General features: G+C 40.4%; 1 protein-coding gene across 2 annotated transcripts in view; it reads right to left on the bottom strand.

Annotated features, from left to right (window-relative positions):
- PTPRR (protein tyrosine phosphatase receptor type R) overlaps nt 1–27,592 on the bottom strand; it is a 255,887-nt gene that overhangs the window by 10,091 nt on the left and 218,204 nt on the right. For both annotated transcript variants that reach the window (XM_062202072.1, XM_062202071.1), the window contains 5 exons: nt 27,339–27,418; nt 26,812–26,949; nt 14,468–14,578; nt 12,831–12,988; nt 8,234–8,347 (listed from right to left, as the gene is read on the bottom strand). In XM_062202072.1, coding sequence (XP_062058056.1) covers nt 8,234–8,347; nt 12,831–12,988; nt 14,468–14,578; nt 26,812–26,949; nt 27,339–27,418 — 601 coding nt within the window. The remainder of the gene's footprint in view (nt 1–8,233; nt 8,348–12,830; nt 12,989–14,467; nt 14,579–26,811; nt 26,950–27,338; nt 27,419–27,592) is intronic.

The raw sequence follows: 27,592 nt of genomic DNA, 5'->3' as shown, positions 1-27,592 counted from the left end.
TCAGGCATTGTAAAATTTTTTTTTTTAAATCACCATTTTGATCCTGCCCAGTACTCACACTTTTGACTTATCAGTCACGAGCCAGTCCCATTTCAAGGATCCTAATCACTTCTTTACTTTTTCTTTGCTGTGAGCCATGCCTGGACTTCTCAGAGGAGACAGCTGTAGGTAATCAGGTGCACACCATTAAGAAAAGATGCACGGTGTGCAGCTTGCGGTGGAGGAAAGAATAGGAAAAGACTTGTGGAGCTGTCACTCTGAAGAGCACAGAGTGGACTGGACTGGTTGATGGACTGGCTCTCTTTCTTATGCCTTTTTATACTCAGCTCCACTCACCAGCTCCACCCTCTCTTCCCTCTTCTTAATGGTCTCTACACACTCTCAATTACCATCCTACCCCTAGTCTTTATATCACTAAAATTCTTGAGAAAGTATTTTATAATTACAACTTTTTTCCCTGTCACTTAAGATAGTCTTTGAGGAAGGTTTTATGTGATCACATCAATGGAAAGAGTGCTAAGACAAAATTAAGTGGCTTTCTCTATTGGGGGACTTTTCAGTTTTTTGTTTTTTTTTTAAGATTTATTTATTTATTAAATTGAAAGGCAGGATTACAGAGAGAGAAAGGAAGAGAAAGAGACAGAGAGAAGAGAGAGCAAGCGAGCTATCTTCCATCTGCTGGTTCACTACCCAAATGGCCACAATGGCTGGGGCTGGGCCAGGCTGCAGCCAGGAGCCAGGAGCTTCCTCTGGGTCTCCCACATGGGTGCAGGGGCCCAAGCACCTGGACCATCCCCACTGCTTTCCCATGTGCATTGGAAGAGAGCTGGATCAGAAGTGGAGCAGCCGGGACTAGAACTGATGCATGTATGCTATGCCAGTGCTGCAGGCAGTGGCTTAACGTGCAACACCACCACATCCACCCCTTTTCAGCTCTTTAAATGCATTGACACTTAGTGTAAGTCTCTAAGTGGATAGTGATTCTAAGAAATAAAGTATAGAGCTTTTACTCAAATTTAATTGAGGACTTTTTTTTTTTTTTTTCTCCTAGATACTGTTTGAGAGGGTATGGCACTTGGCAGGCTCCCAGACTATGCCCCAGAGAACAATCTGGAGATATCTATTAGGAAATCCATCTTTCTACACCCAGGTGCTTGACATATTTAGTAGTTGCTGTTCAGTATTGCTTGTTGAGTGAATGAATGTGTGTATGATTCAGGAACACCTCCCTGAGCAGAGATCTTGGGTGCTTGTTCCATGGGACACAGGACACAGGACTCAGGCTCATCCACACTCATCCTAAAACAACCTAAGACAGGGATGGCTTCACAGACTTGTGACCTGAATGTTCACACAGGCCCCTTCCCTTGTGCTGAAAAAACAAAACAAAAAAAAAACCATGCTGTTATTGGGTATTAATACACTGCTGTCACTATCTTGAAATATTAAATAATTTTTAAACATGGAGTTCCACACTGGGCTGTGCAAATTTTGCAGCTAATCCTAGCCAAAGTGTCCCCTGCTGGAGCAATTGTGTTCCTTCTCCAAGTTACTTGCTTTCTCAGGGTTTATCTACCAGGCCACTCAGCTGTAGGGCACCATCAACCTATTCCCAGCATCTACAGCCTTCTCTTTAATACCCCTTCATCAAAATCTAAGTTCTGAATGTGTTCTTTATGTGGCAGTTGCACTCTTTATAGTTATCATGGTGGAAAGGATAAATTTTATTTATAGTATTAACTGAGTAGCTATAAAGTGTTAAAAATGTTTTTTGTTTTGTATTTTATTTAAAAAGGAGAAAGTGGGAGAGAGAGAGGAGAGAGGAGAGAGAAGAGAGATCTTTATCTTCTGGTTCACTCCCCAAATGTCTACAACAGCCAGAGCTGGGCCAGGCTGAAGCCAGGAGCCCAGAACTCAATCTGGGTCTCCCATGTGGGTGACAGGAACTCAAGAACTTGAGTCACCACCTGCTCCCTCCCAGGATATGCATTAGCAGGAAGCTGGACTTGGAAGCACAGCTGGGACTTGAGCCCAGTCTCTGTGATATGGGAGGTGGGCACCAAACACCTGCCCTAGGAATGATTCTTTTAGCCAAAGATAGACTTACTACCAGCAGTATTTTAGGTATTTACTAGACTGGGACACTTTAGGCAGCTTCCACTGAGAGAAATTCTGGGATGAGGCAATTTTCCTGTGTCCTTTCTCTTAAAGGAACTGCAGACCATGCCACTTCATTGATTCATAAAGCAGCTCTCATTGATATCAAAAATGCTTTCGAAAATAACAGCGTATGCTGTCATTGCACTTTTTAAGGGACACTAACCCACTGTTGGTGGGAATGCAAACTGGTTAAGCCTCTACGGAAGTCAGTCTGGAGATTCCTCAGTAACCTGAATATATCCCTACCATACAACCCAGCCATCCCACTCCTTGGAATTTACCCAAAGGATATTAAATTGGCAAACAAAAAAGCTGTTTGCACCTTAATGTTTATTGCAGCTCATTTCACAATAGCTAAGACCTGGAATCAACCCAAATGCCCATCAACAGTAGACTGGATAAAGAAATTATGGGACATGTACACTATAGAATACTATACAGCAGTCAAAAACAATGAAACCCAGTCATTTGCAACAAAATGGGGGAATCTGGAAAACATGCTGAGTGAATTAAGCCAGTTCCAAAGGGACAAATATCATATGTTCTCCCTGATCGGTGACAACTAACCAACCACAAAAAAGGAAACCTGTTGAAGTCCAAGGGACACTATGAGAAACAGTGACTTGATCAGCCCTTGTCCTGACTGTTGATGTACAATTTAATACTTTATCCCTTTTAGCATTTTTTTTTGTTCTAGTTAATACTATTGGTTGAACTCTGTAATCAACACACATTTATTCTTAGGTGTTTAAATTTAACTAAAAAGGGATCCCTGTTAAATATAAGAGTGAGAATAAGAGAGGGAGGAGGTGTACAATTTGGGACCTGCTCAATCGGACTTGCCCCAAATGGTGGAGTTAGAAATGTGCCAGGGGATTCCAATACAATCCCATCAAGGTGGCATGTACCAATGCCATCTCACTAGTCCAAGTGATCAATTTCAGTTCACAATTGATCACACTGATAGATCTAAGAGTCAAAGAGATCACACAAATAAGACTAGTGTCTGTGAATACTAACTGATATAATAAAAAAGGGAGAGAACGATCCAACATGGGAAGTGGGATACACAGCAAAAAAAAAAAAAAAAAAAAAAAAAAAAAAAGAAAATAACAGCGTATGCTGTCATTGCACTTTTTAAGTGGGCAGAGCATAACCTAAGAGATATGGTTTTGTCAAACAGTTTTACAATAAGCATATTTCAAGAGCCTGTTTACTTTTAGCTATAAGATTCATCTCTTCTGAATTAGAAATCAAAAGTCTCTGATTGTAGATCAGTTCGTTTTGCCCCTCTCTGAGCTATAGAATCTTGGGCAAGTTACTGGATGTTTTGAATTCTTTGTTTTCTCATTAAAAAAAAATGAGACCAAGAAAATTAAGGCCAAGGAACACCTCTTTTTCTACTTTTGTGTGTGTGTGTGTGTGTGTGTGAGTTAAATGAGTCAAAGTTCTTTGAAAATCATGATGGAGATTCCATGATAAAATATATTTCTGGGTGTACAACAGCATGTTCTGGGATCTCCAAAGACAGATTCAGAGCTGAAGTCAAGAATGGCCAAGGACTACCTTTATTTATTTTTCATAAATGTCACAGTGCCTCAGCTGTCTTTGGTAGACACGTTTGGAGACAATGTGCTTATGAGTGCTGTGCAATGTGTTCTTAGGAGAAATGTTTGAGGTGGGAAGGTTTTTGCAGTGGTATGGAAGTGAGGTCCAGATCACATGTCCTGGTAACACCACCCTCTGGGGAGGCTGTGTCTGCCTTACTCTCTGTTTCTTCTTGGTCTGCTCTCCACACTTCACCCTGACGTACATTTGCTTTCACTTCTCTCACTTTCTCCATTTCCAAGGTGTGTGTAAATGAGAAGCTTGCAGCATGCAGTTTTTCAGGCCCATCATAAGGAATTCTAATTTTTCTATATCAGAGAAAGCCTAGTGATTTGCATTTTCTACAGGATCCCAGATGAGCCCAACACACCTTTTCTGAAGGCCTCTGATGTCCTCGCATCCCATCTTCTAACAAACAAGTCCAGCCTGCGGACTTGGTGTGGGAGAGCAGCGAAGGAGTCACAGTGACATCTAAATCTTGGAATGTGAGAAATCACAGCTGTTCCTCTGGATTTGTTTTCATATTGAAAAATCATCTAAGTGACGTAGGTAGTATTCCTGGGATTTAGGTGGATTCATTAATTTATTGTGACTATTGTCTGCTGAGAACCACGACTAAAGCAAATAATTAGGAAGACTTATTTGTGTCACCATTGCTGGGTTAGAGAGAAGAGCAAGGTGAATTCTAATTTAACCCTGTTCTGGGTGTTGATTGATGAAATAAACTGACATTAGGAGCAGTTAAAAAAAAAAAAAAAAAGAATGGCCAAGGAGATCAGAATTCGGGGACAGGTTTGAAAAACTGATGAGAAGACACCGCAAGAGCACACGGGTGAGCGCGTGAGCTAGCCGAGGCCAGACCTTCCTTCCCAGGCACAGGGCACGGGTATGGTCAATGGCAGCAGTCATCGACAAACTGGAATCGTGAACACGAGATACAATGGGGAAAAGCTGACGAACTGGAGCAAGAAGTCAAGGAAAATCCATGCTGATCCTGTGGAGAAAGGAGGCCCGGGAAGGCCTTTCAAGGGAAAGATGTGTTTCACAAACCCAGCAGCAGCGCTAACTGGACCTTCTACAGAGGGGTCATGCTGAATAAATCAGCGGCGGTGACCTTGACACACATCTGGGCAGTCATTCAAATCTAGGGGTTAGGAAGCTGCAGGCTTCACATGTTCAGAGAAACTGGTCACATTCTGCAGATCCCATCGGGAGCACAAAGACGAACCCTGTGGGAAGACCTTGATGGTGAGGGAAGGCCAAGGCTGAAATTGCTGAGCATGTGCCTCAGGAAGGAGAGAGTAGATAGAACAGGCATTGTGATGTGGCTCAAAAACAGTATGTGTGATTCTGTTCAAAACCAGAGGACAATTTGGTAGATTGGGAGGGGCAATATGACTGGGAAGTAGAGACCCCGGTGAAGGTCAGGCTACACGAACCATGGGAAAGGTGTGAGATGAGAGGGAGTAGACGGGAATCAATAGCAAGGAGAGGCAGGAATAGCAGCAAGCCAAGCCCACTTTTCAGCCTGTTGCTCCCAACAGGACTGGGGCAGGTCTTGTCGGAGGCTAACTTGGTTCAGAGTCAGTGTAGATGCACGCAGACATTTGGTGTTCCTGGAGTTCCGGCACTAGAAAGTGGCAACAGAAGACTCAGGGGTGTGGACTGGAGTCCCTGGGGAGCGTGGAGACCCTGCTGGAGCCCTGTTTATAGAAACAGAGGACAAGGGCAGTGTGGGAGCGGCTCTGGAGTTGACTGGGTGGTGACTCAGGATCTGCTTCCTGGGTGAAGACAGGTTCCAAAATCTGACCTGAAGCAGCTGAGTCCTATTCCAGCTGTGGCATACAGTACTGGATGGGAGGCAAGAAGGTTTGGGACGCAGACGGCGATTCTGAGAGAGAGAGGGAGGAACACTGGAACTGATCTTAAATGCACAGGAAGGAAATATTTTGGGGAAGAGTTACATGTGGGGTGTGGCAAGGAGGAAGCAGAAAGGGTAAAGGGAGAGTAAGGAATGCGGACTAAGTGTGACCCTAGGACATCACAGGTCTAATCTGATTTGAATGTTACTGCAGCTCTGAAAAGCGGGTGTTACTATTTCTAGTTTACAGATATATGATTAACTCGCTGCTTACATTGATAACAGTGGGTAAATTTGATTAAATGCTTATTTCATGGTAGAAACTTTACAGCATCTCTCCTGATCCTTACAACGATAGGAAATAAATGCTATTGTTCATCCAGTTTTCAGGTGAGAAAACTCAAACATGAAGGAGTCTAGTAACACACTCAGGTCCACAAACTAAAAATGGTGAGAGCCAATACTCAAGCCTGAGACACCTCTCTTCAGAACCCAAAATCTTAATTATTGTAATAAATCAGCTCTAATGAACCAAAAATAAGAGAAAAAAGAGGAAAGATAGACTTATAAGAGTTAGTAGAATAAAAGTTGATATTTAATATGTGCCAGACCCTATGCTAAGAGCCTTATACTGTTATATATTATCTCATTGAATTTTCAGAACAATCCCTTTGCCTTATTGAGGTACAGGATGGAGCACAAAGTAAATGCTCAATAAATACTTGTTGGAAGAACATTAACAGATAACTACATCACCTTACTTTTTGGAAATGGTAGGTCACAGGACTAGAGTTCAAAAGCCTCAGCTCCTGGGACCCTCTTTGCATTTATTTCTGTCTGAAATTATCTTGTTTATTATTTTGCTTATTTATTACTTGTCTCTCTTGTTGCATGTGAACTCTAAGACACAGGAGCCTCACTCATATTGTTCAGTGCTGTACTGGCAGCATCTAGAGCAACACTTGAGGCACAGGACGTGATTAGTGAATAACCACTGTTTGAAAGAAGAGAATCCAGCAGAACCATCAGCCCTTTAACTATGGTTTCACCTCCCCTGGTTTCAGTTACCTGTGGTTAATCACAGTCTGAAAACATTAAATGGAAAGTTCTGGAAATAATTTATAAGTTGTAAATAGCTTCTATGATAGTACTTTTTTTCTATTTCAGTGTTTTTGTTCCTCTCTTACTGTGCCTCATTTATAAACTTTATCGTAAGAATTTATATCAGAAAAACCAGTCTATCTACAGGATTTGGTACTAGTCTTAGTTTCAGGTATTCACTAAGGCTCATGGAATGTATTCCCATGGATAAGAGGGCACTGTATTTCTGCCTTTCAGGAAAACTTCTTCACTGATGCCCAGAGAACTGCTAAGTAGAGCCGCTGACTGCTCATCTCCTCTATATACCTGCTTCCAACACCATCTGTGAACTTTCTCACCCACTGGCTCAACTTTCCATTTACTCAGCTAGGCTTAGTTGCTTTGTTTTGTTTTGTTTTCAAGACATAATCAGAAATCTTCAATGCATGAAAACTCTTCTACCTCAAACCCATTAGGTTGGCTACTATCAAAAAAAAAATAAATAAAAAGCAAAAAAAAATGTTGCTGAGGATGTGGAGAAATTGGAACCTTTGTGTACCACTGATGAAACCATAACATGGTACAGTTGCTGTGAAAAACAGATTGGAATCTCTGTAAAAAGTTACAAACAGAATTAATATGTGTTCCAGCAATCCCTACTTCTAGGCATAGACACCAAAGAACTGAGAGCATGGTCTCTAATGGATTTAGTCACAACAGCCAAAAGGTAGAGGAAACCCAACTGTCCATGAGTGGCTGAATAAACAAAATGTGGCATACACAGCCAATGAAATATTATTCAGCCTCAAAAAAGAAGTTGATTCTAATAGACTCTGCAACATGGATGAAACTTGAAGATATTATGCTAGATGAACGAAGCCAACCAAAAAGGCAAATACTTTATGATACCGCTGAAAAGGTATCTAGAATAGTCACATTCACAGAGGTAGAAAGTGGAAGAGTGGTTCCCAAGTGCTAGGTTGAGGGAGAAATGGGGAGTTATTATTTAATGGCTATGGAGTTTTGCAAGATGAGAAAAATTCTGGAGATAGGTTGTACAACAATGTGGACATACTTAGCATTAGTGAGTACTTAGAAATGATTATGTTGCTAAGTTTTTTTGTGTGCATTTTGCTGTAATTTACAAAAAAAAAATGGACTTATAAAAAGACCCTTGGAGGTAGGCCATAGACCTTACTTTAAAGTAAGTGAACAATTCTAGTAAGTCAAATGAAAATGCAGAGTATATAAAAGGCATAGGGATGGAAGATGCCATCAACAGTCAGTATCGGAGATGAGAAAGGACGAAGCATGTACTCTGCTCTTTTGGACTTCTGATGGTTGGTGTTGCAAAGAACACTCTCTTCAACGGTTTTTTGTTCCTGTGCATATTCTTAAGCGTCGTGTAGAAATCTCTATAGAGACTGAGGACCTGTGGGCCTTGACGAAGCCAGACTGATCAGATCAGGCTGTGACTGACAGCGCGAATGTGACGACCCCAGGACAAAATCCCCAGACTCTTACCTGTCCACACGAAGCTGGCAGACAATGCTCAGGGCATCAACGACTCCTTCTTTTTTCAACTGTTGACAGCCAATGGATGTAGCAATGAAACACCCTGTTCTACCAATCCCTGCACTGAAAAGAAAAGAAAAGGAATCAAAAGGTGGTGGTGGTAGTGGGGTGACAAAGATAAAAGTTACTAAGAATATTTTTTTAACCTGAAATACAGTTAAGACTAATACAATACCCACTCACATACACTGAGTGTTGCAAACCTGGCTCTGCTAAATGCTCAAAACCTCTTCTTTCATTTAGTCATAAGTAGGAGGAGGAGTGGGGTGGAGGGAGGTGGGGGTGGGAAGAATAGTGAGAAGGCATTGTAATTGTTCAAAAGAGCAGAATTAGCGCCTGGATTTAGGGAAGGTGCAGGTAGTGGAAGGGATGGGAAAGATGTAAACACATCATAAACGTGATTCTGGTGGACTGGAGTTGAAAGATGAGCAAAGCGAAAGTTCAAAGATGCTTAGGCCTAGAGGATGGCAAACATGGCAACATCAAGGAGGCAAAGAAGAGTGCCAGAAGAAGGAATGATTTGAGGGAGGAGTTTGGTCTCACACGTACTGATGTGAGAAGTCTAGGGAATAATCAAAAATGCAGCTCAGTTTAGGAGAGAGGATGTGGCTGGAGGCACATATTTCCAGGTCACTTACACAGAAGTGATCCTGAATAGATACACTATCCATCCCAGAGGGTTATCAGGCATGCTCACCTGCTTTACCCAGTATGTCTATAAAATAAACCTAACAATCTCATGCATCCTCATGCTCTCTCACCCACACTGTCTTTCTGCAATTTCAGCCACTAACACTCTTGATGTAAATTTCTCTCAAATCTACATCTAAACTCCCTACATTTCTCTGGAACTCTTGATGTTACTATTTTGCACTTGCTCAATGTATCTAAATCCAATGTATTTAAAACAGAATTAATTATCTTTTCCCTCAATGGCAGTACCCGTCAGCCACAAGTTTTCCAGCCTAGAAGTCTTGGAGCCATCTTCAGCATCTCCCCCTCTCTCACCTCCCACATCCAATCTGCTACCAATTCTTCGGTTTTGCATCTCTGCTGAGCCTTTGGGATCTATGATTTCCTTTCTATAGATTATGTTCACATTTCCCACATGTCCACTTCATGATTAGCAGACATAGCATTATGGTTTCCAAGTCTCAAGTCTCTTCTTGGACTAATTCATGACAAATACAGCCACTAGGTTCATAGTTCTAAACTAAGAACTTAGTTATTTCACCGTCTACTCGAACACTGTAGCTGGCTCCAATTAGTTAAAGCATAACGCCTGTTTTCTCCCATGCTAATCATGACCTTACAAAATCTGCATGTGGCTTTCAAACTTTATGCTTTTTGCAGTCTTCCTTGTAGCCTATGTGCCTTTGCGCTCAGTGTCATCCGAAAAAAATGCCTTTTGTTTTCCAATTTTCCCTGCGAATGACATTTCCTCAATCTGGATGCCTTCCCCATCATCTAAAAACTACAACAAACATTGATTCTTTTTTGAGGTGCAGTTTAACATTATCCCAATTTTTAGAGGCTTCCTTCAATTTTCAGGGTAAGAATCAACGACTTCCTTCTTGGTGCTCAAATAACATTTACTTCTCATATCTGGCACTTGTTTCCTATTGAATGTGAGTACAGAGGAATTCAGATGAGAAATGAATCCTTTTTAGCTGAAGTGTCTATAGAGAGTTTGTTTCATTAAAGAAATAGGATTTGAATGGCAAGCATTTGGCTGGCATGAATGAGAGAGAATATCTCATGCACGACAATGGTAAAAGGAAAGAATGGATGTGAAATAGAATATATGCTTTGTGACAATAAGTAGACTCACTTGGCCGGAAGAGAAGTTATTTTAGTGGAAAATAAGATGGGGAAGGTACCGTGTGATTTTTTTTTTTTTTAAGATTTATTTGAAAGGTAGAGTTACAGAGAGACATGGAGAGACTGAGAGATCATCTATCTGCTGTTCACTCCCCAAATGGCTGCAATGGCCAAAGCTAGGCCAGGCTGAATCCAGGGGCCTGGAACTTAATCTGGGTCTACTGTGTGGGTGACAGGAATCCAAGTACTGGGGCCATCTTCTGCTGCCTTCCCAGACACATTAGCAGGGAACTGAGACTTGAATTGGTACTCATATGGGATGTAGCATTGCAGACGGTGGCTTAACCCACTGTGCAACAATGCTGTCTCCAGTACCCTAAGACATTGTATGGAAAGCTAAGAGTTTTGGACTTGATCCTCTATACTTTTTTATTGTGTGTTAATTAAAGAAGCTTTTTCAGGGGCTGGCACTGTGGCATAGCAGGTAAAGTCGCTGCCTGCAGTGCTGGCATTCCATATAGGCGCCGGTTCGAGTCCTGGTTACTCCACTTTCAATCCAGCTCTCTGCTATGGCCTGGGAAAGCAGTGGAGGATGGCCCAAGTCCTTGGGTCCCTGCACCCATGTGGGAGACCCAGAAGAAGCTCCTGGCTCTTGGCTTCAGATCGGCGCAGCTCCGGCCGTTGCAGCCATTTGGGAAGTGAACCAATGGATAGAAGACCTCTCTCTCTCTCCCTCTCTGCCTCCCCTTCTCTCTGTAACTCTGCCTTTCAAATAAATAGATAAATCTTTTTTTTTCTTTAAAAAAAAAAAAAAGAAGAAGAAGCTTGGCCGGTGCCGCGGCTCAATAGGCTAATCCTCCACCTGCGGCGCCAGCACACTGGGTTCTAGTCCCAGTCGGGGTGCCGGATTCTGTCCCGGTTGCCCCTCTTCCAGGCCAGCTCTCTGCTGTGGCCCAGGAGTGCAGTGGAGGATGGCCCAAGTCCTTGGGCCCTGAACCCCTTGGGAGACCAGGAGAAGCACCTGGTTCCTGCCTTCGGATCAGCTCTGTGCGCCGGCCGCAGCGTGCCGGCCGCAGCGGCCATTGCAGGGTGAACCAACGGTAAAGGAAGACCTTTCTCTCTGTCTCTCTCTCTCACTGTCCACTCTGCCTGTCAAATAAATAAATAAATAAGAAGCTTTTTTTTTTTTAAAGAATTAAATGAAAATTATGAACTTCTACTCCCCAGAAAAATTCACATAAGCTTAGGTACCCAGATTTGCTTAAATGAGTTCAAGGAGTTCATTGATCCCTGTGCTTTGTCTTTAGACTCAAGGTTAAGGATTTTTGCTGCAGACAATGAGAAACCATTGGCAAGTTTTGAAGAGGGATTTCATGTAATGAAAGGAGGTTTTAGGAACAACATCCAAGGGAAGTCTACAGAGTGGGCCACAGTTGCAGAGGGCATAGGGGAGTAGGGTACATGTGTGTAATTAGACAACGACTTCTAAAGGCCACGGATGAGGTCATAAGGGCCTGAGCTAGGGTGGTTGGACAGGAAGTAGTGATTGTGGAGAAGCTTTGAAGGGAAAGCCAATCTGGTGACTGATTAGATATTGAGCCTAGAATTGAAAGAGAGGCCAAAGATAACTGTCAACATTGGATGCCGAATTACTGGAAAAAAGCTCGTTTCATTCTTCGAAACAGTAATCAGAAGGGGAGTTGGTTTTATAGGGGAAATGGCTAGATCAGTTCAGACATCCTGAGAGTTTAACGATTTTGGGTGGGGAACAGTGTCAACCCTACAACATGGCCAATTAGGTTCTTTTTCCAAGGGTTCTAGGAAGTTTAGGAGAAGGGCTAATGCTGGCGTCTGGATAGTGGCATCTTTGAATAAATAGATATATAATACATTTCACTCTTAAACTACAAACTTTAAAAAAATGAAGCTAGAATTACAATGCAAAAGATTATTTTTATTATTAAAGATATTATCAAAAAGCTGTTTTAAGAGACAACAGGTTGAGCAAAGCAACATAAAGTATTTTGAGAAAATATGGAGAATGAATGATTGGTGATATAAGTGACTTTAAAAATATGTGCTTTCGTTTGGTTTTCCCTCATACTGAAAGGAAAATACGGTGGAGAAGACCATCAGTTCGAGGAGGTGCAGCTGTGGGCATCTAGTGCTCATGTCTGTCTCACTTCAGTACCTCACGTTCTGCGAACGACGCTGTTTGCCTTTTGGTAAACTACCATTTGTCCACCTCCCACTTTATCAGTTTGTTTCCATCTGTTTTACACGAGATAACTTGACCAGTTTTCATCAGACTTTCCATAGTAATAAATGCTACCCATATAATCTAAATAGATTTCAGGTACCATCTTGAAACAACAAAAAAGTCACTGGGATTTCAAAAAACACACTTGTAATTCCTAGTGTATATGAAACTAAGACTAAATGAATCAGTGTGTTTCAAATTAGACTACTGAATAAAGTTCCCTGTTCACTGAGTCATTTTTTCAGGACTCCTATTTTGTTTACTGGGTAGTTGCTATTAATGCCCTGAAAGTGTGCCCTCATTTCTCTGTGTATTGTCTTAAGACTCAAATATTAGGAAGTTAACAAATACATGTTAAATTGATTAAGAAACTCATATCCAGGAAGAAAACCCCACTTCTATGTGCTCTATGACTTCACAAAGACTGGACAGCTGCTTAGGCAGAAAGAACAGTTCATGCCTTACCTGCAGTGGACGACCACAGGCCCTCGGCCATCAGAAGCAAGTCTGTCTTCTTCCACATCCAGCATGAGCTGGAGAAGGGGCTGGGCACTGTCTGGAGTCTTGTGATCGGGCCATGAGGTGTACCAGTAATGCTTCACATGTTGGGTGTGACTTCCTTGCTGCAAATAGCAACAGCCACCAAATGCCTTATTCACTTGTGGAACTAAAAGTCGCCCAAACCACAATACTGAATGCTTTCTGTCACTTCCATCTAGCGAGCAACGGATTCCAAGTTGCAAAAAGCCTAGAAGATCTGTGACGAATACCCTTTCATCTTGAGAAAACTTCACTGTAAATATCCCAATCTCAAAAGTTTGACAGTCTTGCCTCTGCTAGGTTAGATCTCTATCTATAATATAGATAACAATGCCAATTATGTGTTTATAATATAATAAACAAGGACTTAGGTGAAAATGTAGCCAAGACAGAATGGGATATATGAGGGTATTTCAAAAAGTTTGTGGAAAAATGGATGAAACATCAGTTTATTTTGCATTTCCCATGGACTTTTTGAAGACTTCTCCTATGCATAGATTTCAAAATCTTTTGTAACATAATAAACCTATCTTTTAATTCCATTTTTCCCACAGACCTTTTGAAGTACCTTTGTATTATGTTTCCTGCTCAGTGATCATTCCTCACAGGTTTTTAAAAACATACTGAACAGAAGAATGGTTAGTTTAATATTCAATCATGCCAATGCTTCTACACTCATCTAGTATTTAATAGCAAAGAGGAATCTCAGCATTAAATAAAGTAGTTACATGGATCTCTAGGTTGGAAAAACTTGAGCAAGGGCCCATGCACATCATCTTGAAACCAAGTGCCCAGACTGTGGGGGCCTGGCACCGGCTAGGCACTCAAGAACATGTGTTGAGGAAACAAGCTTTGATAAGTATCTCCCGATGCCACACTTCCAAATAGAAACCATTCTTGCAGCTCTGCCTCCACTCTCTTCCTTTTTGGGAGGATTCTGTCCCAGCAGGGAGGCTGTTGATAAGATTGAAATCTCTGGGAACACTATTCTTTAGAAGTGAAAATGCCATGGCAACATTGCTCAGCATCTGCTGCCCATGAGTTAAATAGGATAATTTTCTATGACATCATCTGGTCTGGGGAAAATCCCTATAAATGACTTTAACTCTGAGTATCTGAGGATCTCATTAACACTTCAGGCTTGTCTTGCCTCCCCCAGCCGCCCACAAGTGTAGAGTTTCACCATTTCCAGGCCTTACTTAAAGCTGCTTAAGCCAAAATGACACTACAAGGAATCATGGTACAGTCTCCAGCACAAGCCTCTAGTGAAACACTTGTAAAAGGTGAACCCAGAGATGTTTCATTAATGCAGGTTAGAAGATCACCACATTCTCCATGACGAATTCTTAATATTATTTGTAGTAACTTAGTTATTTCACATATTAGTGGTAGATAACAACAAAGACATACATGAGGGAATGATTACAGTTTTTCTTTGATCTTGACACTACTTAATTTTTTAATTAAGCTGGTAGCACTAATTGGTATAAATGATTGTAAAATAGAAATAGAATCCTCTAACATCATCTACTTTGTAGATAGCTCCATCAACATTATCTTACCTTTAAGACGAGGTTCCGAACAGTGTAGCTGTCACATTCATTTACACTGAGAACCAGAACTTCCACTTTCCCATATATCCCTCTCTTTTCTGGCCAGTAAAGGACACATTTCTAGGGGCAGAAAAGAAGAACAGATCAGATATTGGTGGCTTCTATTAGCTTAGCTTAGGAGTATTTTTCATTCAAACATCTCAAAAAAGTTTTTATTTCATTAATTGAAAAAAACAATTACAATTTTTATAAACTATAAAAATACATTAAAACAATGGATTGTACATCTTCAACAGGCAAGTTTTATAGAATCTAAATTATAGCTCAATAAAGTTGCTTTTTAAAGAAAATGTTCAATTTTAGTACTCCAACAGTATTTTTTCACTTTGTGTTGCTATGTGAGGGCAAACTGTTGAAATCTTTATATATACTAAACTGATTTTCTGTATATGAAGAGAATTGAAAATGAATCTTGATGTGAATGGAAGGGGAGAGGGAGCAGGAAAGGGGAGGGTTGCGGGTGGGAGGGAAGTTATGGGGGGGGAGCCATTGTAATCCATAAGCTGTACTTTGGAAATTTATATTCATTAAATAAAAGTTAAAAAAAAAAAGAAAATGTTCAATTTCTACACATGACTACCAAACACTGTTACTATTAACCCCCATACAAAAAAAAAAAAAAAAAAGACAAAAATAAAAAAACCCAAGGTAAAATTTTCCAGAACCCCATAGAGAAATTAAAAACTAAATTAAGAAATTAAGATTTAAATATTAGAGTTTGCCACTTGATGACTAGAAATAGAGGAAATGTTCTCCCAAGATGATTGAGGCAAGTCACAATTTACTGCTTCATCGAACTCGATTACAAGAGTTTGGTAAACTGTTGGATGCCATAGATAAGGCAGGCCTAATGACATTCATGCATCTATGCTATTATATTTTCCAGGATCAATTTTTTTTTTCCACAGGGGAAGGCATTGAAGTAGATGTACAATAAAATCCTATTTAGAGGGTTTTTATAATGGATCATCTTCGAAGGGTTTAATAAGAGTCCCAATAATTCCATTGCAAGCAAGGCAGTATAGCATGATGGTTGAGTGGAGAATTTGACTCAGAAACCTGGGTCCAAATGTTGATTCCACCACCTAAGCTGTGACTGCATGAGCCAGATCAGTTTCCGCATGATTTCTCAGAGAAAGTACTTAGGAGAAAGCCACACTTTCAGGAAGCACTTGGAATATGTTATTGTTACTATTACTATTATTACATCTTAGAATTTTATTATTACACTCAGGCACCATTATTAAGAGAAAACAGCAAAACACGAGATTCAAGCATAAATAAAAGCTCATAGTATTTATTACTCTACTTTTGAACTGCTACAAAAGAAATATATACTTTTAATCACATATTTTAATGATTAAGAATATAAAGGTTGGAAGTTGAATGTCATATAGAATATTTTTCATTTATTGCTTTCAGTGGAGATCTTTTAATATCGAGGACACTTGTGTGTCCTTTGACATCCTTGTCAAAGGCATACAGAAATAGTGGAAAAAAATTAAATATGTATAGACTCAAAGAGTAGCCAAAGACCACAGAATGAAAGGAAAAGAGTGTACAGTTTCAGAAACGCGCCTCTAGGGTTCTGTCACACTGAGTTCTTGGACCAACTACTCCACATGCAAGAGCCATGGAATAAGTCCCCTCGCCTAGACGGATCACAGTTTCTTGTACGATAAGACAGCTTTATTTCCTCCACATTTTGATGCATTTCCAAAAGAAGTAAATCATCCCCGCTTGAATTCCATGCCACCCAAGATTGCCAGTTAATCCGACTAACGGCTTACTGCGGCTGACTTACACTTAACATTAAGAAAAGAAAACCTTTCTGAAAATTTCTTAGTTTGTTAAGGTAATCATACTAACCAGTTTGCCTGGGTTCTTTCACTGGAGCATCAATTATTTCACTGCAAGACCTGAGCTAGTGTGTATCTTAAAACCCATGCCTCCTGGATGATTTCAAGAAAGTGACCAAAAATCTTGGTCAAAGGAAGAGGTGTGCAGCAGCAGCCCAGGAGTTTGGCATAGGTAATGGCCATGGTCTATCATCCGCCCCATGCAGCAGGACCCCCACCTCCTCCCCACCCCGGAAGGTGGCCCGGGAAATCAGGAGGAAAAGCAGTGAGGCAGGAGCTCATCGCCAGCAACCTGACACTTGTGACAACAAGTGCGCAGGCTTCTGCACCTACTTGGTAAGTGGAAGCACTGCCCCCTTCTCTCCCAAGCTGGGAGGTGGGGGGTGGGGGGAATGCTTCTTGAATGTTTTTCTTGACTCTTAACCAAAAAAGCAATTGGCAGCCAGCTCCCAGCAGACAATGCAACTTGACTTGTTCATTCAAACAACCTTTAATTAGCACCCCATCTCCTTTCTGAGATACAATAGCTTATTTTTACACACTGCATTCTCTCCCCAACCCCCTTCAGAAAAAAAGTAGAGAAAGAGAGCAAAGTGTGGGTGCTTCTGCATAGGAGGTGCAGGAGAGCTGCAAATGTAGTTGTTTTTAAACACAGGTTCACGTTCAATTTCCCTGGACAGCTTTTAAGAGTTTCTTTGTTGTGGTGCTAACAGTGATATGAAAGGGGCAGAAAATGTGAGGAAGGAAAATCCCCATCTTACATATAATATTGTGAAACTACATTAATCGTAGGTAATTCAAAATAACACTCTATCTAGCAGATTCTTTGTGTGTGTGTGTGTGTTTGTTTTTTGTTTTTGACAGGCAGAGTGGACAGTGAGAGAGAGAGAGAGAGAAAGGTCTTCCTTTTGCCATTGGTTCACCCTCATCGCGCTGATCTGAAGCCAGGAGCCAGGTTCTTCTGGTCTCCCATGTGGGTGCAGGGCCCAAGGACTTGGGCCATCCTCCACTGCACTCCCGGGCCACAGCAGAGAGCTGGCCTGGAAGAGGGGCAACCGGGACAGAATCCGGCGCCCCGACCGGGACTAGAACCTAATGTGCCGGCGCGGCAGGTGGAGGATTAGCCTATTGAGCCTGCCTATCTAGCAGATTCTAACCCCAAATCGTTACTTTTCTTCTGCTAACTAGGCTGATCCTTTCAGCAAAATTATTAATTCCAAGAATATGTAATTTAGGGGAAAACAAGGTTTGAAAGAGGATTATTTGCCCCTTGTGTAAGCAAATATTTATCAAATCCTAACTGAAAATGAAATAGGCAGGCATATAGGTTAAAATCGATTAGGTTTGTGAGCTGGAAGACCACGCCTTCACCACGCCCCTGTGTGACCTCACGCCCTACCTGATACCTTCACCACGCCCCTGTGTGACCTCATGCCCCTACCTGGCCACAACTGGGTGTCCACAAGTCAATCAGGTTAATTAACCGCTCCCCTTTGGAAGTGGGTTAAAAGCCCAGGATACAGTGTGTCCCGGCCCTTCTCTTCTTCCCTGGCCTCTTGCCAGGAGGGGGCTTGCTGTAGCCCTGCACCTCCAGGGCGTGTGGCCTTCGGGCCACGTGCTCTAGGCTTCCTGGCCTAGATGCTCCTCCACGTGGCTGGTTCCCGATGCTCGGTAAGAACCCAGATTTACCTCTCTCTCTTAATAAAGCTCTCACTCTCCTATGCATCTTTCTCACTAAATAAAGGCTTAAAATGTACCATGCTGCCTCATTTATCTGTGCTGGTATTTAGAATTCTTCTCTAAATATTAGGCAAGAACCCTCTTGAGCTTATTAATATTGGGATTTATTAGTAAGCATATGGTGAAATCGTATGGCACCCCAAATTCTGGTAGCACATGTGGCACCCCAGATAACACTTCTGGGGAACTTTCAGGGGCCACATTTTTATATAAATTTTAGGGGGTCATCTCCGATTTCATATAGCTGGACATGAACCAACTCGGGAATCATTGGTTTATAGCAAAAAGCAGAATGTGATGCAAAGCAATGCAAACTCATGTTTTTCTGATCCCCGGCCCCCCACTTGGATTCTTCCCTCTTACCCTCACCATGTTATGGTTAGAATACGGTCTAGCTGGTAGTTTAGTTACATGGAAATAACATATTTATCTTTAGCTAACTTTTTAGATCCTGTATATTTAAAATTTTGTTCTATGAGAAAAATCAAGCCACTCTAATGTGGAATGCAGTTCTACATAAAATAAAAGAAGGCATTCCATTTTATTTGGGTTCTATTAACTTGTAAGAGAAGGATTGAATGGGTCAGATTGTCTAAAAGCATTGTTATTGTGGTTATACTTAATGCTATTACTTCAGCTAAATATTGCTTTCATATGCATAGTGATTTAATATTAAAAACACTCCCAACATCATACCATTTAGTATCTTTCATAATCCTTAGAGGTAAATAGTGAATAGTAGGAAATATTATTTATTTATTTTTTAAAAAATATTTATTTGAGGGCCGGTGCCGTGGCTTACTTGGTTAATCCTTGGCCTGCGGCGCCAGCATCCCATATGGGCGCCAGTTCTAGTCCCGATTGCTCCTCTTCCAGTCCAGCTCTGCTGTGGCCCGGGAGGTCAGTGGAGGATGGCCCAAGTGCTTGGGCCCCTGCACCCGTATGGGAGACCAGGAAGAAGTACCTGGCTCCGGGCTTCAGATAAGCACAGTGCTGGCCATAGCAGCCATTTGGGGAGTGAACCAACAGAAGGAAGACCTTTCTTTCTCTCTCTGTCTATAACTCTGCCTGTCAAATAAATAAGAAATAAAAAAATAAATAAAAATATTTATTTGAAAGGCAGAGAGAGAGAGGGAGAGGGTAGGAGAGAGAGATCTTCCATTTTTGGCTCACTCCCCAAATGGCCTCAATGGCTGTGGTTAGGCCAGGCCAGAGCCAGGAGCAGGAGCCTTTTCCAGGTCTCCCACTCGGGTGCAGGAGCATTGTACCTGGGCCCAACTGCTTCCCCTGGTGCATTAGCAGGGGACTAGATCAGAAGTAGAACAGCTGAGACTTGAACTGGCATCCATATGAGATGCTGGCATTGCAAGCAGCAGCCTAACCTTCGTCTCAGTGCCGGCTCCGAAATAATAATATTTAAAAATCATTTTCTAGCTGTAGAAACTGAGGTTTAGTTGCTTTGGTGGTGGTGCTGGGGTCGTTGAGAAAATTCTCTCGGGAGCTAGGATGCTCTGAGAAAATACCACTTTCTGAATCCAGCTGTCGATCTTTGATTTCCACACTGACTTAACCAATCCGACTCAATGACAGCATTGAGCAACACCTCTTCTCTCTGTAAAATGTGCTGAGGCTGAAGAAACACTGCGTTTCCTTGGTCCACTCTACCTCAGCCCAGCCCTTTGGTTACCACCTGTTGAGTTATGTGTTCCCCAAGTTGCACCTATACCAAACCCCTTTATGGCCACTGTACTCTTATTAAAGCCTAGTCCTTTAACTCACTATTACATAAATCAAGGAAATAACAGGGTATGCTGGGCTCAGAGAACAACCACCCGAAGTACGGTGCTTTGGCATATTGAGTAGTCTGAACTCTGGGTGGAGGAGCCTCAGAAGCGGCCTCAGGTGCAAAGTCTGCCTTCCACCCGCCCCTGCCTCCCTGTCTCTGGCCCTTCAATCTCTCCCAGAGCACAGGGACGAGCTTTTTTTGAAGTTCCCATATCTGACTACAGGAAGTTCTTGCAGAAGCAATGGGCCTGTGATAAGCCTCCTCCCCGTAATCTCCTCAAATGGGGAGATTAATTCTCTGGAAAGAAGACTACAGTTGACGCCACACCCAGAGCCCAGAGGAACCTTGCCCAGTGCTATTGTCTGTCTGTCAGGGCCACTCATGTCTCCTAAAAAACTTCTCTTTCTCCAAAGCTGCCCGTAGCCCATTTCCATCTAAGCGTCTAAATCTCCTTGAGTTTTCGGGTACTCACTTTCCATTCCCATGATGCCTCCGTGCACGTAGTATGTTTGTATGCCATATCCCTAGGAATCTGCCTGTTGTCAGCTTATTTTGGCCGACTTAGTGATGTCACCAACAGAGGGCAGACAGGGAGTTCCCTGGCTCCCAAGGGCATTATCAGCCTCAGAGTTTCCCATCCTCCTTAATGGCTTGGACAACAGAGCTGTCAAATCTGTTTAGGCTGCCTGGGGTTGCTGGACAGAGTGAGGGCGAGCTGCATTTCCACTGACATGATGAGTGCAATGTCAGAAACCAGGCAGTCTTGCTGCTGATATTAGGGTGTCTTTAGTCTCTTTGCTCCCCACACTAAATGGATTCCATTTTGTGTTTTGGTAAGCCAAGTCTTGCATAGGATCCCAATTTCTCTGATAAGTCCAGTCTATGCCCCTGAACCCTGTTGCCCATTGACAGCACTGACAACATCAAATAATGTTTAATTCTATTCTGCCACGAAAGTTGAATATAGCAATGGGTCCCCACTGTCTTCACCCTGGGCTGGCCCCCACATGACCCTCCTGACCATGTTTGGACAAACTTTCTTGTTATCAGATTTGGTTTGCTTTTCATCCTTACTACAAAGCATGAATCCTCTTCTCCACTTCACACTGATCTCCATTTTGAATGTGACTTTCCCATCATAGTCTCACTCCAAACACTTCCAAATTGTCCATTATTCAGAACAAGCAGATTCAACAATTTTTTTCTTTAAATCAGTTCTAAAGTATCCATCTCCTCTTTCCTTCCTAAAGGGAATGGTTAGAGATCATAACCTTGACCGTAAGCAATCATACACTCTCCAGCCACAGTCGCTTCTTGCACTATAGCTTACTCCCTTACCCCTTGCCCATAATAAGACTTGAGGAGGAGGAGGAGGGCGAAGTTGGAAGTCAGCTCTAAGACCTCGGCATGTTCCTTAGGTTCCTTGTGCCTCAGTGTTCTCATTCTTAGTGTGGTTTACAAATATGCTTACTTTAAGGCTTAATTTCTAAGCACATTGTTAATGCTCAGGAAAAACTAGTTATTTGAAAGATCAAACAGCCCAGTTTCCAGATTTTCTATGTATATTTGATGAAGCTTCTAGATTACTTGACTCGAATGCCATTGTTAGGTAATTATAAACACTGAGAATATGTATGTGCTGGCCTTACCTGCTACGCCACAGTGCCAGCCCCATGTATTTTCATTTTTTATGCATTTAAAATATAACAGAGTACAATTAATGTTTTTTTCTTAATATGTTATTAGAAAATTTTCTCTTCAGATATAAAGTGTGAAAAGACCCACTTTATTTTAAAACTTATTTATTATATATAGAGTAGCCAAATTTCTCCATTTAAATGCACATCAGATTTTGTGAAACTTAAAGCAGACATGGGACAGATTTAGTCAATATTTAAATAGCAAGAAACTTTCTTGGGATGTACTTAATTAAGCAAAAACACCTAGAGTAACTGTAAACTCACTTAACGAGGTCATTACTTATCATCTTTTATGTTTGTAAGCTTCTTTCAGGCTGCTATCTATAAATTTCAAAATATTTGTGTTAGGCTATTAGCAATGGTAACTAATATTAGCATAGCACATCCTAATATATAGTTACCCATATGTAAATTATGTTGATTCCCCTTCAACATCTTTGCAAGGTAAGAAATTATATTTTCCCATTTTACAGAAGGTCAGATTGAGATAGGACCAGAAATCCAACTTCAGTTCTGATACTAAACCATGTGATGTGTGCCCTGGTATACGATCTGCCTCAGTAAATTATTTCTAAGCAACAGTTATGTCTTTGAAGTATCTTCTACCACTCTCCCCTTTGCAAGTTTAACTTCAGCCAGCTGGCCTCCTTGCCCTTCCTCAAACATGCCAGGAGTCTTAGGGTGTTGTCACTGTTTCTTCTGCCTTGCGCCAGATCTCACTCCCTCATCTGTTTTGATTAGGAAGCCCGCAGTCACCATCTGATTTGATATTGCAAATTGCCCACCATTTCTTTTACCCTATGTTTTCTTTTTTTCTATAGAAAATATCAGTGATATGATATGCAGTAAATAACAGATATGTAGTATGCTGATATCACTGTATATAACTATATATAATAATTATTCATTGTGTCTCCCCCTTTTCGATTGTAAACTCTATGATGGGAGGAATCTTTATTGGTTTTGTCAATAAAGATATAATTCAAGTATCTACACTAATCTTGGTAGTAGATTGCGATAAATATTTGTCAATTGAATAAATCCTATACAAAATCAAATGCAACATGAGCTATTGTCTCAGAAGGAAATATGCACTGAATGTCATTTAGGTTAGCTGGAGAATTCCTGATTCTGAAAGTGATGGTACAATTAGACAGGTATCTAGAGAACACACAGGGAACATGTTGTTTCCAAAGTTCACATCATTTAGCCAGGTCATTTCACTTCTAGAAAGCAATCTTCAGGAAATAATCAGAGATGAGTACAGAAAACCAGAAACAATCTAAGCATCTACTAATAAGAAAGTGATTTTTAAAAATAATTCCTACATGAAAGCATAGTTGAGGCTTCTGTTTTGTTCTTAGGCTATATTGTTCAAATTGGCACAGTATTTTCTTGCTTTTATGTTTATTTATTTATTTTATTTGTCTTAGCTTCCAGTCTTTTAAAACCTCTGATATACATATTTTGGGGATATCACAGTCAAACGTATTATGTTTTATGACTTCTGTGTATGATGTGTTATTTATTTCTTCCTGGAGCTAGTCATAGTCACAAATACTGTGATAAAAATTTTTGACTTTTTTATTGTTCATTACTCTTTCAATGAAAAAAAAAAATTCCATTCTGCCTTGACTCTCCAAGATGTAAATATACGTCATACTACTGAGGAGCTTTGATATTTTTACAGATCAAAATGATAGTGACGAGTTTGGTTTATAAGAAATACACAGTAGACTTCACACTACCAGGAAAATGCTGTTTATCAAAAATGTGCCAGCTTTCAATTGTGTTCAGCGTCATTGTTTGGAATAGACAAAAATCATTTCCTCCAAAAAAAACGTAGGTGGTGTTATCTTTACAAGTTCCCAGGCTTTATGCTTTCATGAACCTTTCTACTTTCTAATAAATAAAAAAGGATTAATTGCCATCTTTTATTTAATAATCCAATACTCTCACTTTTTATAAAAAGAGAATGAACCAAAAATGAATAAATGGAACTGAAAAATCAATTTTCATATTACAATAAATGAGAAGAAATGCTGTTGCTCACAGATTTGATCTCCTTCATTTAGACAAATCTCAAGAGGGTAATTCCCCTAGGAGGAAAGAAGCACTGAGAACAGAGTTCAGGTTGTTCTAAGATGAATTATACTTTACTGCTTCCAACGGTTGAGTTATTTTTTCCTACTGTAAATCTTCTTCATTCAATACCTCTTTCAATTCTTTCTTCCTCTAAAATACCATAAACCATTGTAGGACATTTAAATACTTTTATGTGTTTTCATGTACTTTTATGTCTTTTATGTATTTTTTGGTGGAAATTCTATGTATCTTTAGCTTTAATTTTATTTTTTCATACTTTCAAAATTGTGAACTAGTTTTTAACAGATGCAATGTGATTTGTAGATACAATTCTAAGAACGTAGTGATATTTCTCCTTTCCACCTCCCTTCCACCATAGCTTTTTTTTGATCATTTTGATTTTCTAGGTAATTTTTAAAATTATATCTTCTGAAGCATGACTTACTTATTCAGTTATTTCTAGCTTTATAAATTTGTCTAAATTCCAACCTTAAAAGCCTGTTACTTTAATATCTATTTTTGTTGTTTTTTGGATATTTGAAAATCTTTTGTGTCTTTTTTAGTAGTAACATATTCCTTTGTTTGCCCAATTATTTATTTTGTTTTGTGTGCTCAATTATTTTAAAAGCCTCTATTTATAATATTTATAATTTTAATTTCTTATAGATCTATTTCTACTTGTTGCTTCTTCTGATTTTTCCTTATGGTATTTTATTTACCTGTGTGTCTTATAATTTCGACTGTGAGATTACATTTGGCAGAGTTTTTCTGTGGAAATTCTATCAGGTATATGCTGAGAGTGTATGCATCTAGAAAGGTTTTGCCTTTATTTCTACAAAAAATAAAAAAATGAAACCAACATGCTATTATTTCATTACTCCATCTGGTATTTTCTGGTTTTTGAATTCTGAAATTTCTTGGCTTTAAATATTCAACAGTATTTTTCTTTAAACCACAGGAAAGTCAGACTTAGATTGACTTCTTGTTATAGTCTTATTTTGACAGGCAGACTATTTATTTAAATTTATGATTTGAATGGCAGAAAAATGCAGAGAAAGACAGGGAGACAAACACAAAAAAGAGAGAGAGAGAGAGAGTGTAAGAGCCCACTCCTATCACCTGGTTCACTTCCCAAATGCCTACAATGACCTGATTGGGGGCTGCAGCTAGCAAATCAACCCAGGTCTCCCATGGGGTGGCAGTAACCCAACTACTTGAGACATTAGTGCTGCCTTCTAGGGTCTGCTTTAGGAGGAAGCTAGATACAGGAGCCAGAACTGGGTTCCAATCCAGATACTCCAATGCTGGAAGCAGGTATCCACCAAGTAGCCTCAAATGCCTGCCCCTGGCAGATTCATCTTTATGGTCCACCTTTGCACTGAAAGTGTAGCCCTTGCTGGTGCTCACTTTATGTACAGTCTCATTTGTAACTCCTGGCTCCTGCGAGCTCTGATTTTGTCTCTATTGCTTATTTGGACATTACAACACAAGTAAGGTATTATTCTCTGGATTTACACATTTTATTCCATTTTGTCCACTGGGATTTCTTTCACTTTTCGCCCAAGCTCTGCTATGGGCGCTATTTTATATTTGATCCAGTGGAACTGACTTTGTAGTGGGAGTTTATCCCAGGCTACAGAGTCTGCCATGTTACATAAGTTCTACACACACATGCAGACACGTATGTACACAGAAAACACAGCTTGTAAACTTGAACAGTCTCTCCCACTGTAAAGGTAAAATGTCATATACGTCAAACAGCTGTGCAGGAACTGTCACAGTCTTGTTGTGTTGCCAGAATGGTGCTGGGTGTGAGACAACTGAAGAGCACTAGCAGTTATTTTTGCTGTGCAGCCTCCAGCTTTATAGATTAGATTCACAGAAATGCACTTATTAGTAAGCTGCACAGTGAATTAAGAATGTAACTTCATCTGTTGGCCACAGACAGACTTGTGTTCCAGAATTAAATTTCAGAAAAACACATTTCATCTGTTGCAGCCGAAATGGAAACAAAAAGGGCAAAGTTTTAAAAACTTACAAATTGCTTTCCAGTTAGCCTGGATTCTATCAGGCTTAATTCTATCTAATTAAGAGCAAGATTATACTATACTCAGTGCTTATAACTCACAGAAAGACATAGGGAAAGCTCAGTGTTTCTGAAGTCTTGTGGATCTGGTAAAAGCCTCACGTAGTAATTTTGACAAGAAAAAAACCATAAATGCTAAAATGCTGAAGTCAGACTATAAATTATCCCAATAAGATGCACTAAAACATAAGCAGTGGGTAGGATGGCAAACTTTAGTAGTTACACACTTTTATTTTGCTGAAGCAAAATGCAGAATAAGTATTGTGAAAGCTCGAACCTTAGCAAAGACTACCAATGTGGAAATGGAATCTGATTTTGTCTCTTTATTGAATTTCTTATTATGAAAATATTGAAACAGTTGCTTGGTTACTGTAACTTCCTCCCTGTTTCCCTTCAGATCTCACTTTGTATAAATGCGGTTCACCTTGCCCACCCTATTTAAGGGCACAATCTACTCTTTCTCCCCCAGCCTCTCTCTCTAGGCCAGCATATTCAATGCACTTGTCCTAGTATACTTTTTACCCCTATGGCGTGTATCCCCTCTAATAGACTACATTATCTATGAATTTATTATGCTTATTTCTTGGTATTTATCTTCCCCCACTAAAGAGCTAAGATATGCCAAGGGCAGGGATTTTGGTATGACTTATTTACTAATATATTTATCTCCAGCAACCAGAATGGCATCTGTCATGTAGTAGATGCTCAAAAATTCCTTTGGATATGATGAATGATTTTTTATTCCTCTGGGAATAAATTAGGCTGAAATTCATGGCCCCTCATTTTCTTACTGAGACATGTAGATACAAATGAGGTATGTATCTACCAGGTATATTGACTTGTCTAAAAGAAGTTGCCATTCATAGGATAATATCAATTTTAATTATTAGGAAATGTAAAGTGATCAAGCCTTTAAATGTCCCCAAAGTTTCCGTTTAAACAAATCTGTTATATGTAAACAGTGATTTTCCTCATGTAACATCTCTTCTACAGTAATAGGACACGGATAATATTTAGAACTTGGTTAAAGATCATACCTCATTTTTTTCTTTGAGTTTGGTGATCATAACAATCACTGGGCTGTCTTCCTGCCAAATCATCTGCCAGAAGTCATTCACGGTGTTGATCATGGGGCCCTGTGTGGCAATAAATGCTTTCTCCTTGCCACTGTAGCCCTGGTTGAAGTAAAGAGACAAAAAATATCAGCTTTAAGTTCATTCCGTGCAGTGAACATGTAGGGAAAAGATCTTCAGCACAAAAAACTGAGCTCCCTGATAGCAACAGTCAGTGGCAGGTTCACTGATGGTAGCCCCAAGTTCACATGGTTTTTTTTTCCAATGAGTCAAGTGCAGCATATGGTAGGAGGGGGTTAATGCTCAGTCCTCATCAGAGCATCCGTGTAGGGCCATCTACACAGATGTTGAGTGTGACAACGACAACAACAAACCTCCAGTCAACAAGGTAAATCAAACTTAATCTACTCTAAAAAAAAAAAGAAAAGAAAAAGAAAACTCCAAATAGTAAGCTGACATGCTCACCAGGAAGAAATTTATAATTTACTTACCCTAATATAATTAGCATTAATATAGGTGCTCAATGAGTCAGTTACATTTTTGGGTCTTAAACATACTCTGCTGAGGGGATCTAATGAAGAAAACAAGAAAGAATGCATTAAATAGATGAACTCATTTTAAAGTTCCCCATAACACTAATGATCAGTAAGGAGCACATTGTTAATTCAGGCTAATGTTCATCTCTGGGGTGTGTGTGTGTGTGTGTGTGTGTCCATCTCCTGATCCACCTGCATTTATTGAGGGA

Source organism: Lepus europaeus, chromosome 10 (genome assembly GCF_033115175.1).
Source record: "Lepus europaeus isolate LE1 chromosome 10, mLepTim1.pri, whole genome shotgun sequence".
In the NCBI taxonomy this organism is placed as follows: domain Eukaryota; kingdom Metazoa; phylum Chordata; class Mammalia; order Lagomorpha; family Leporidae; genus Lepus; species Lepus europaeus.
Note: the sequence above shows the minus strand (reverse complement) of the source record. Positions and strands in the feature narration are given on the sequence as shown.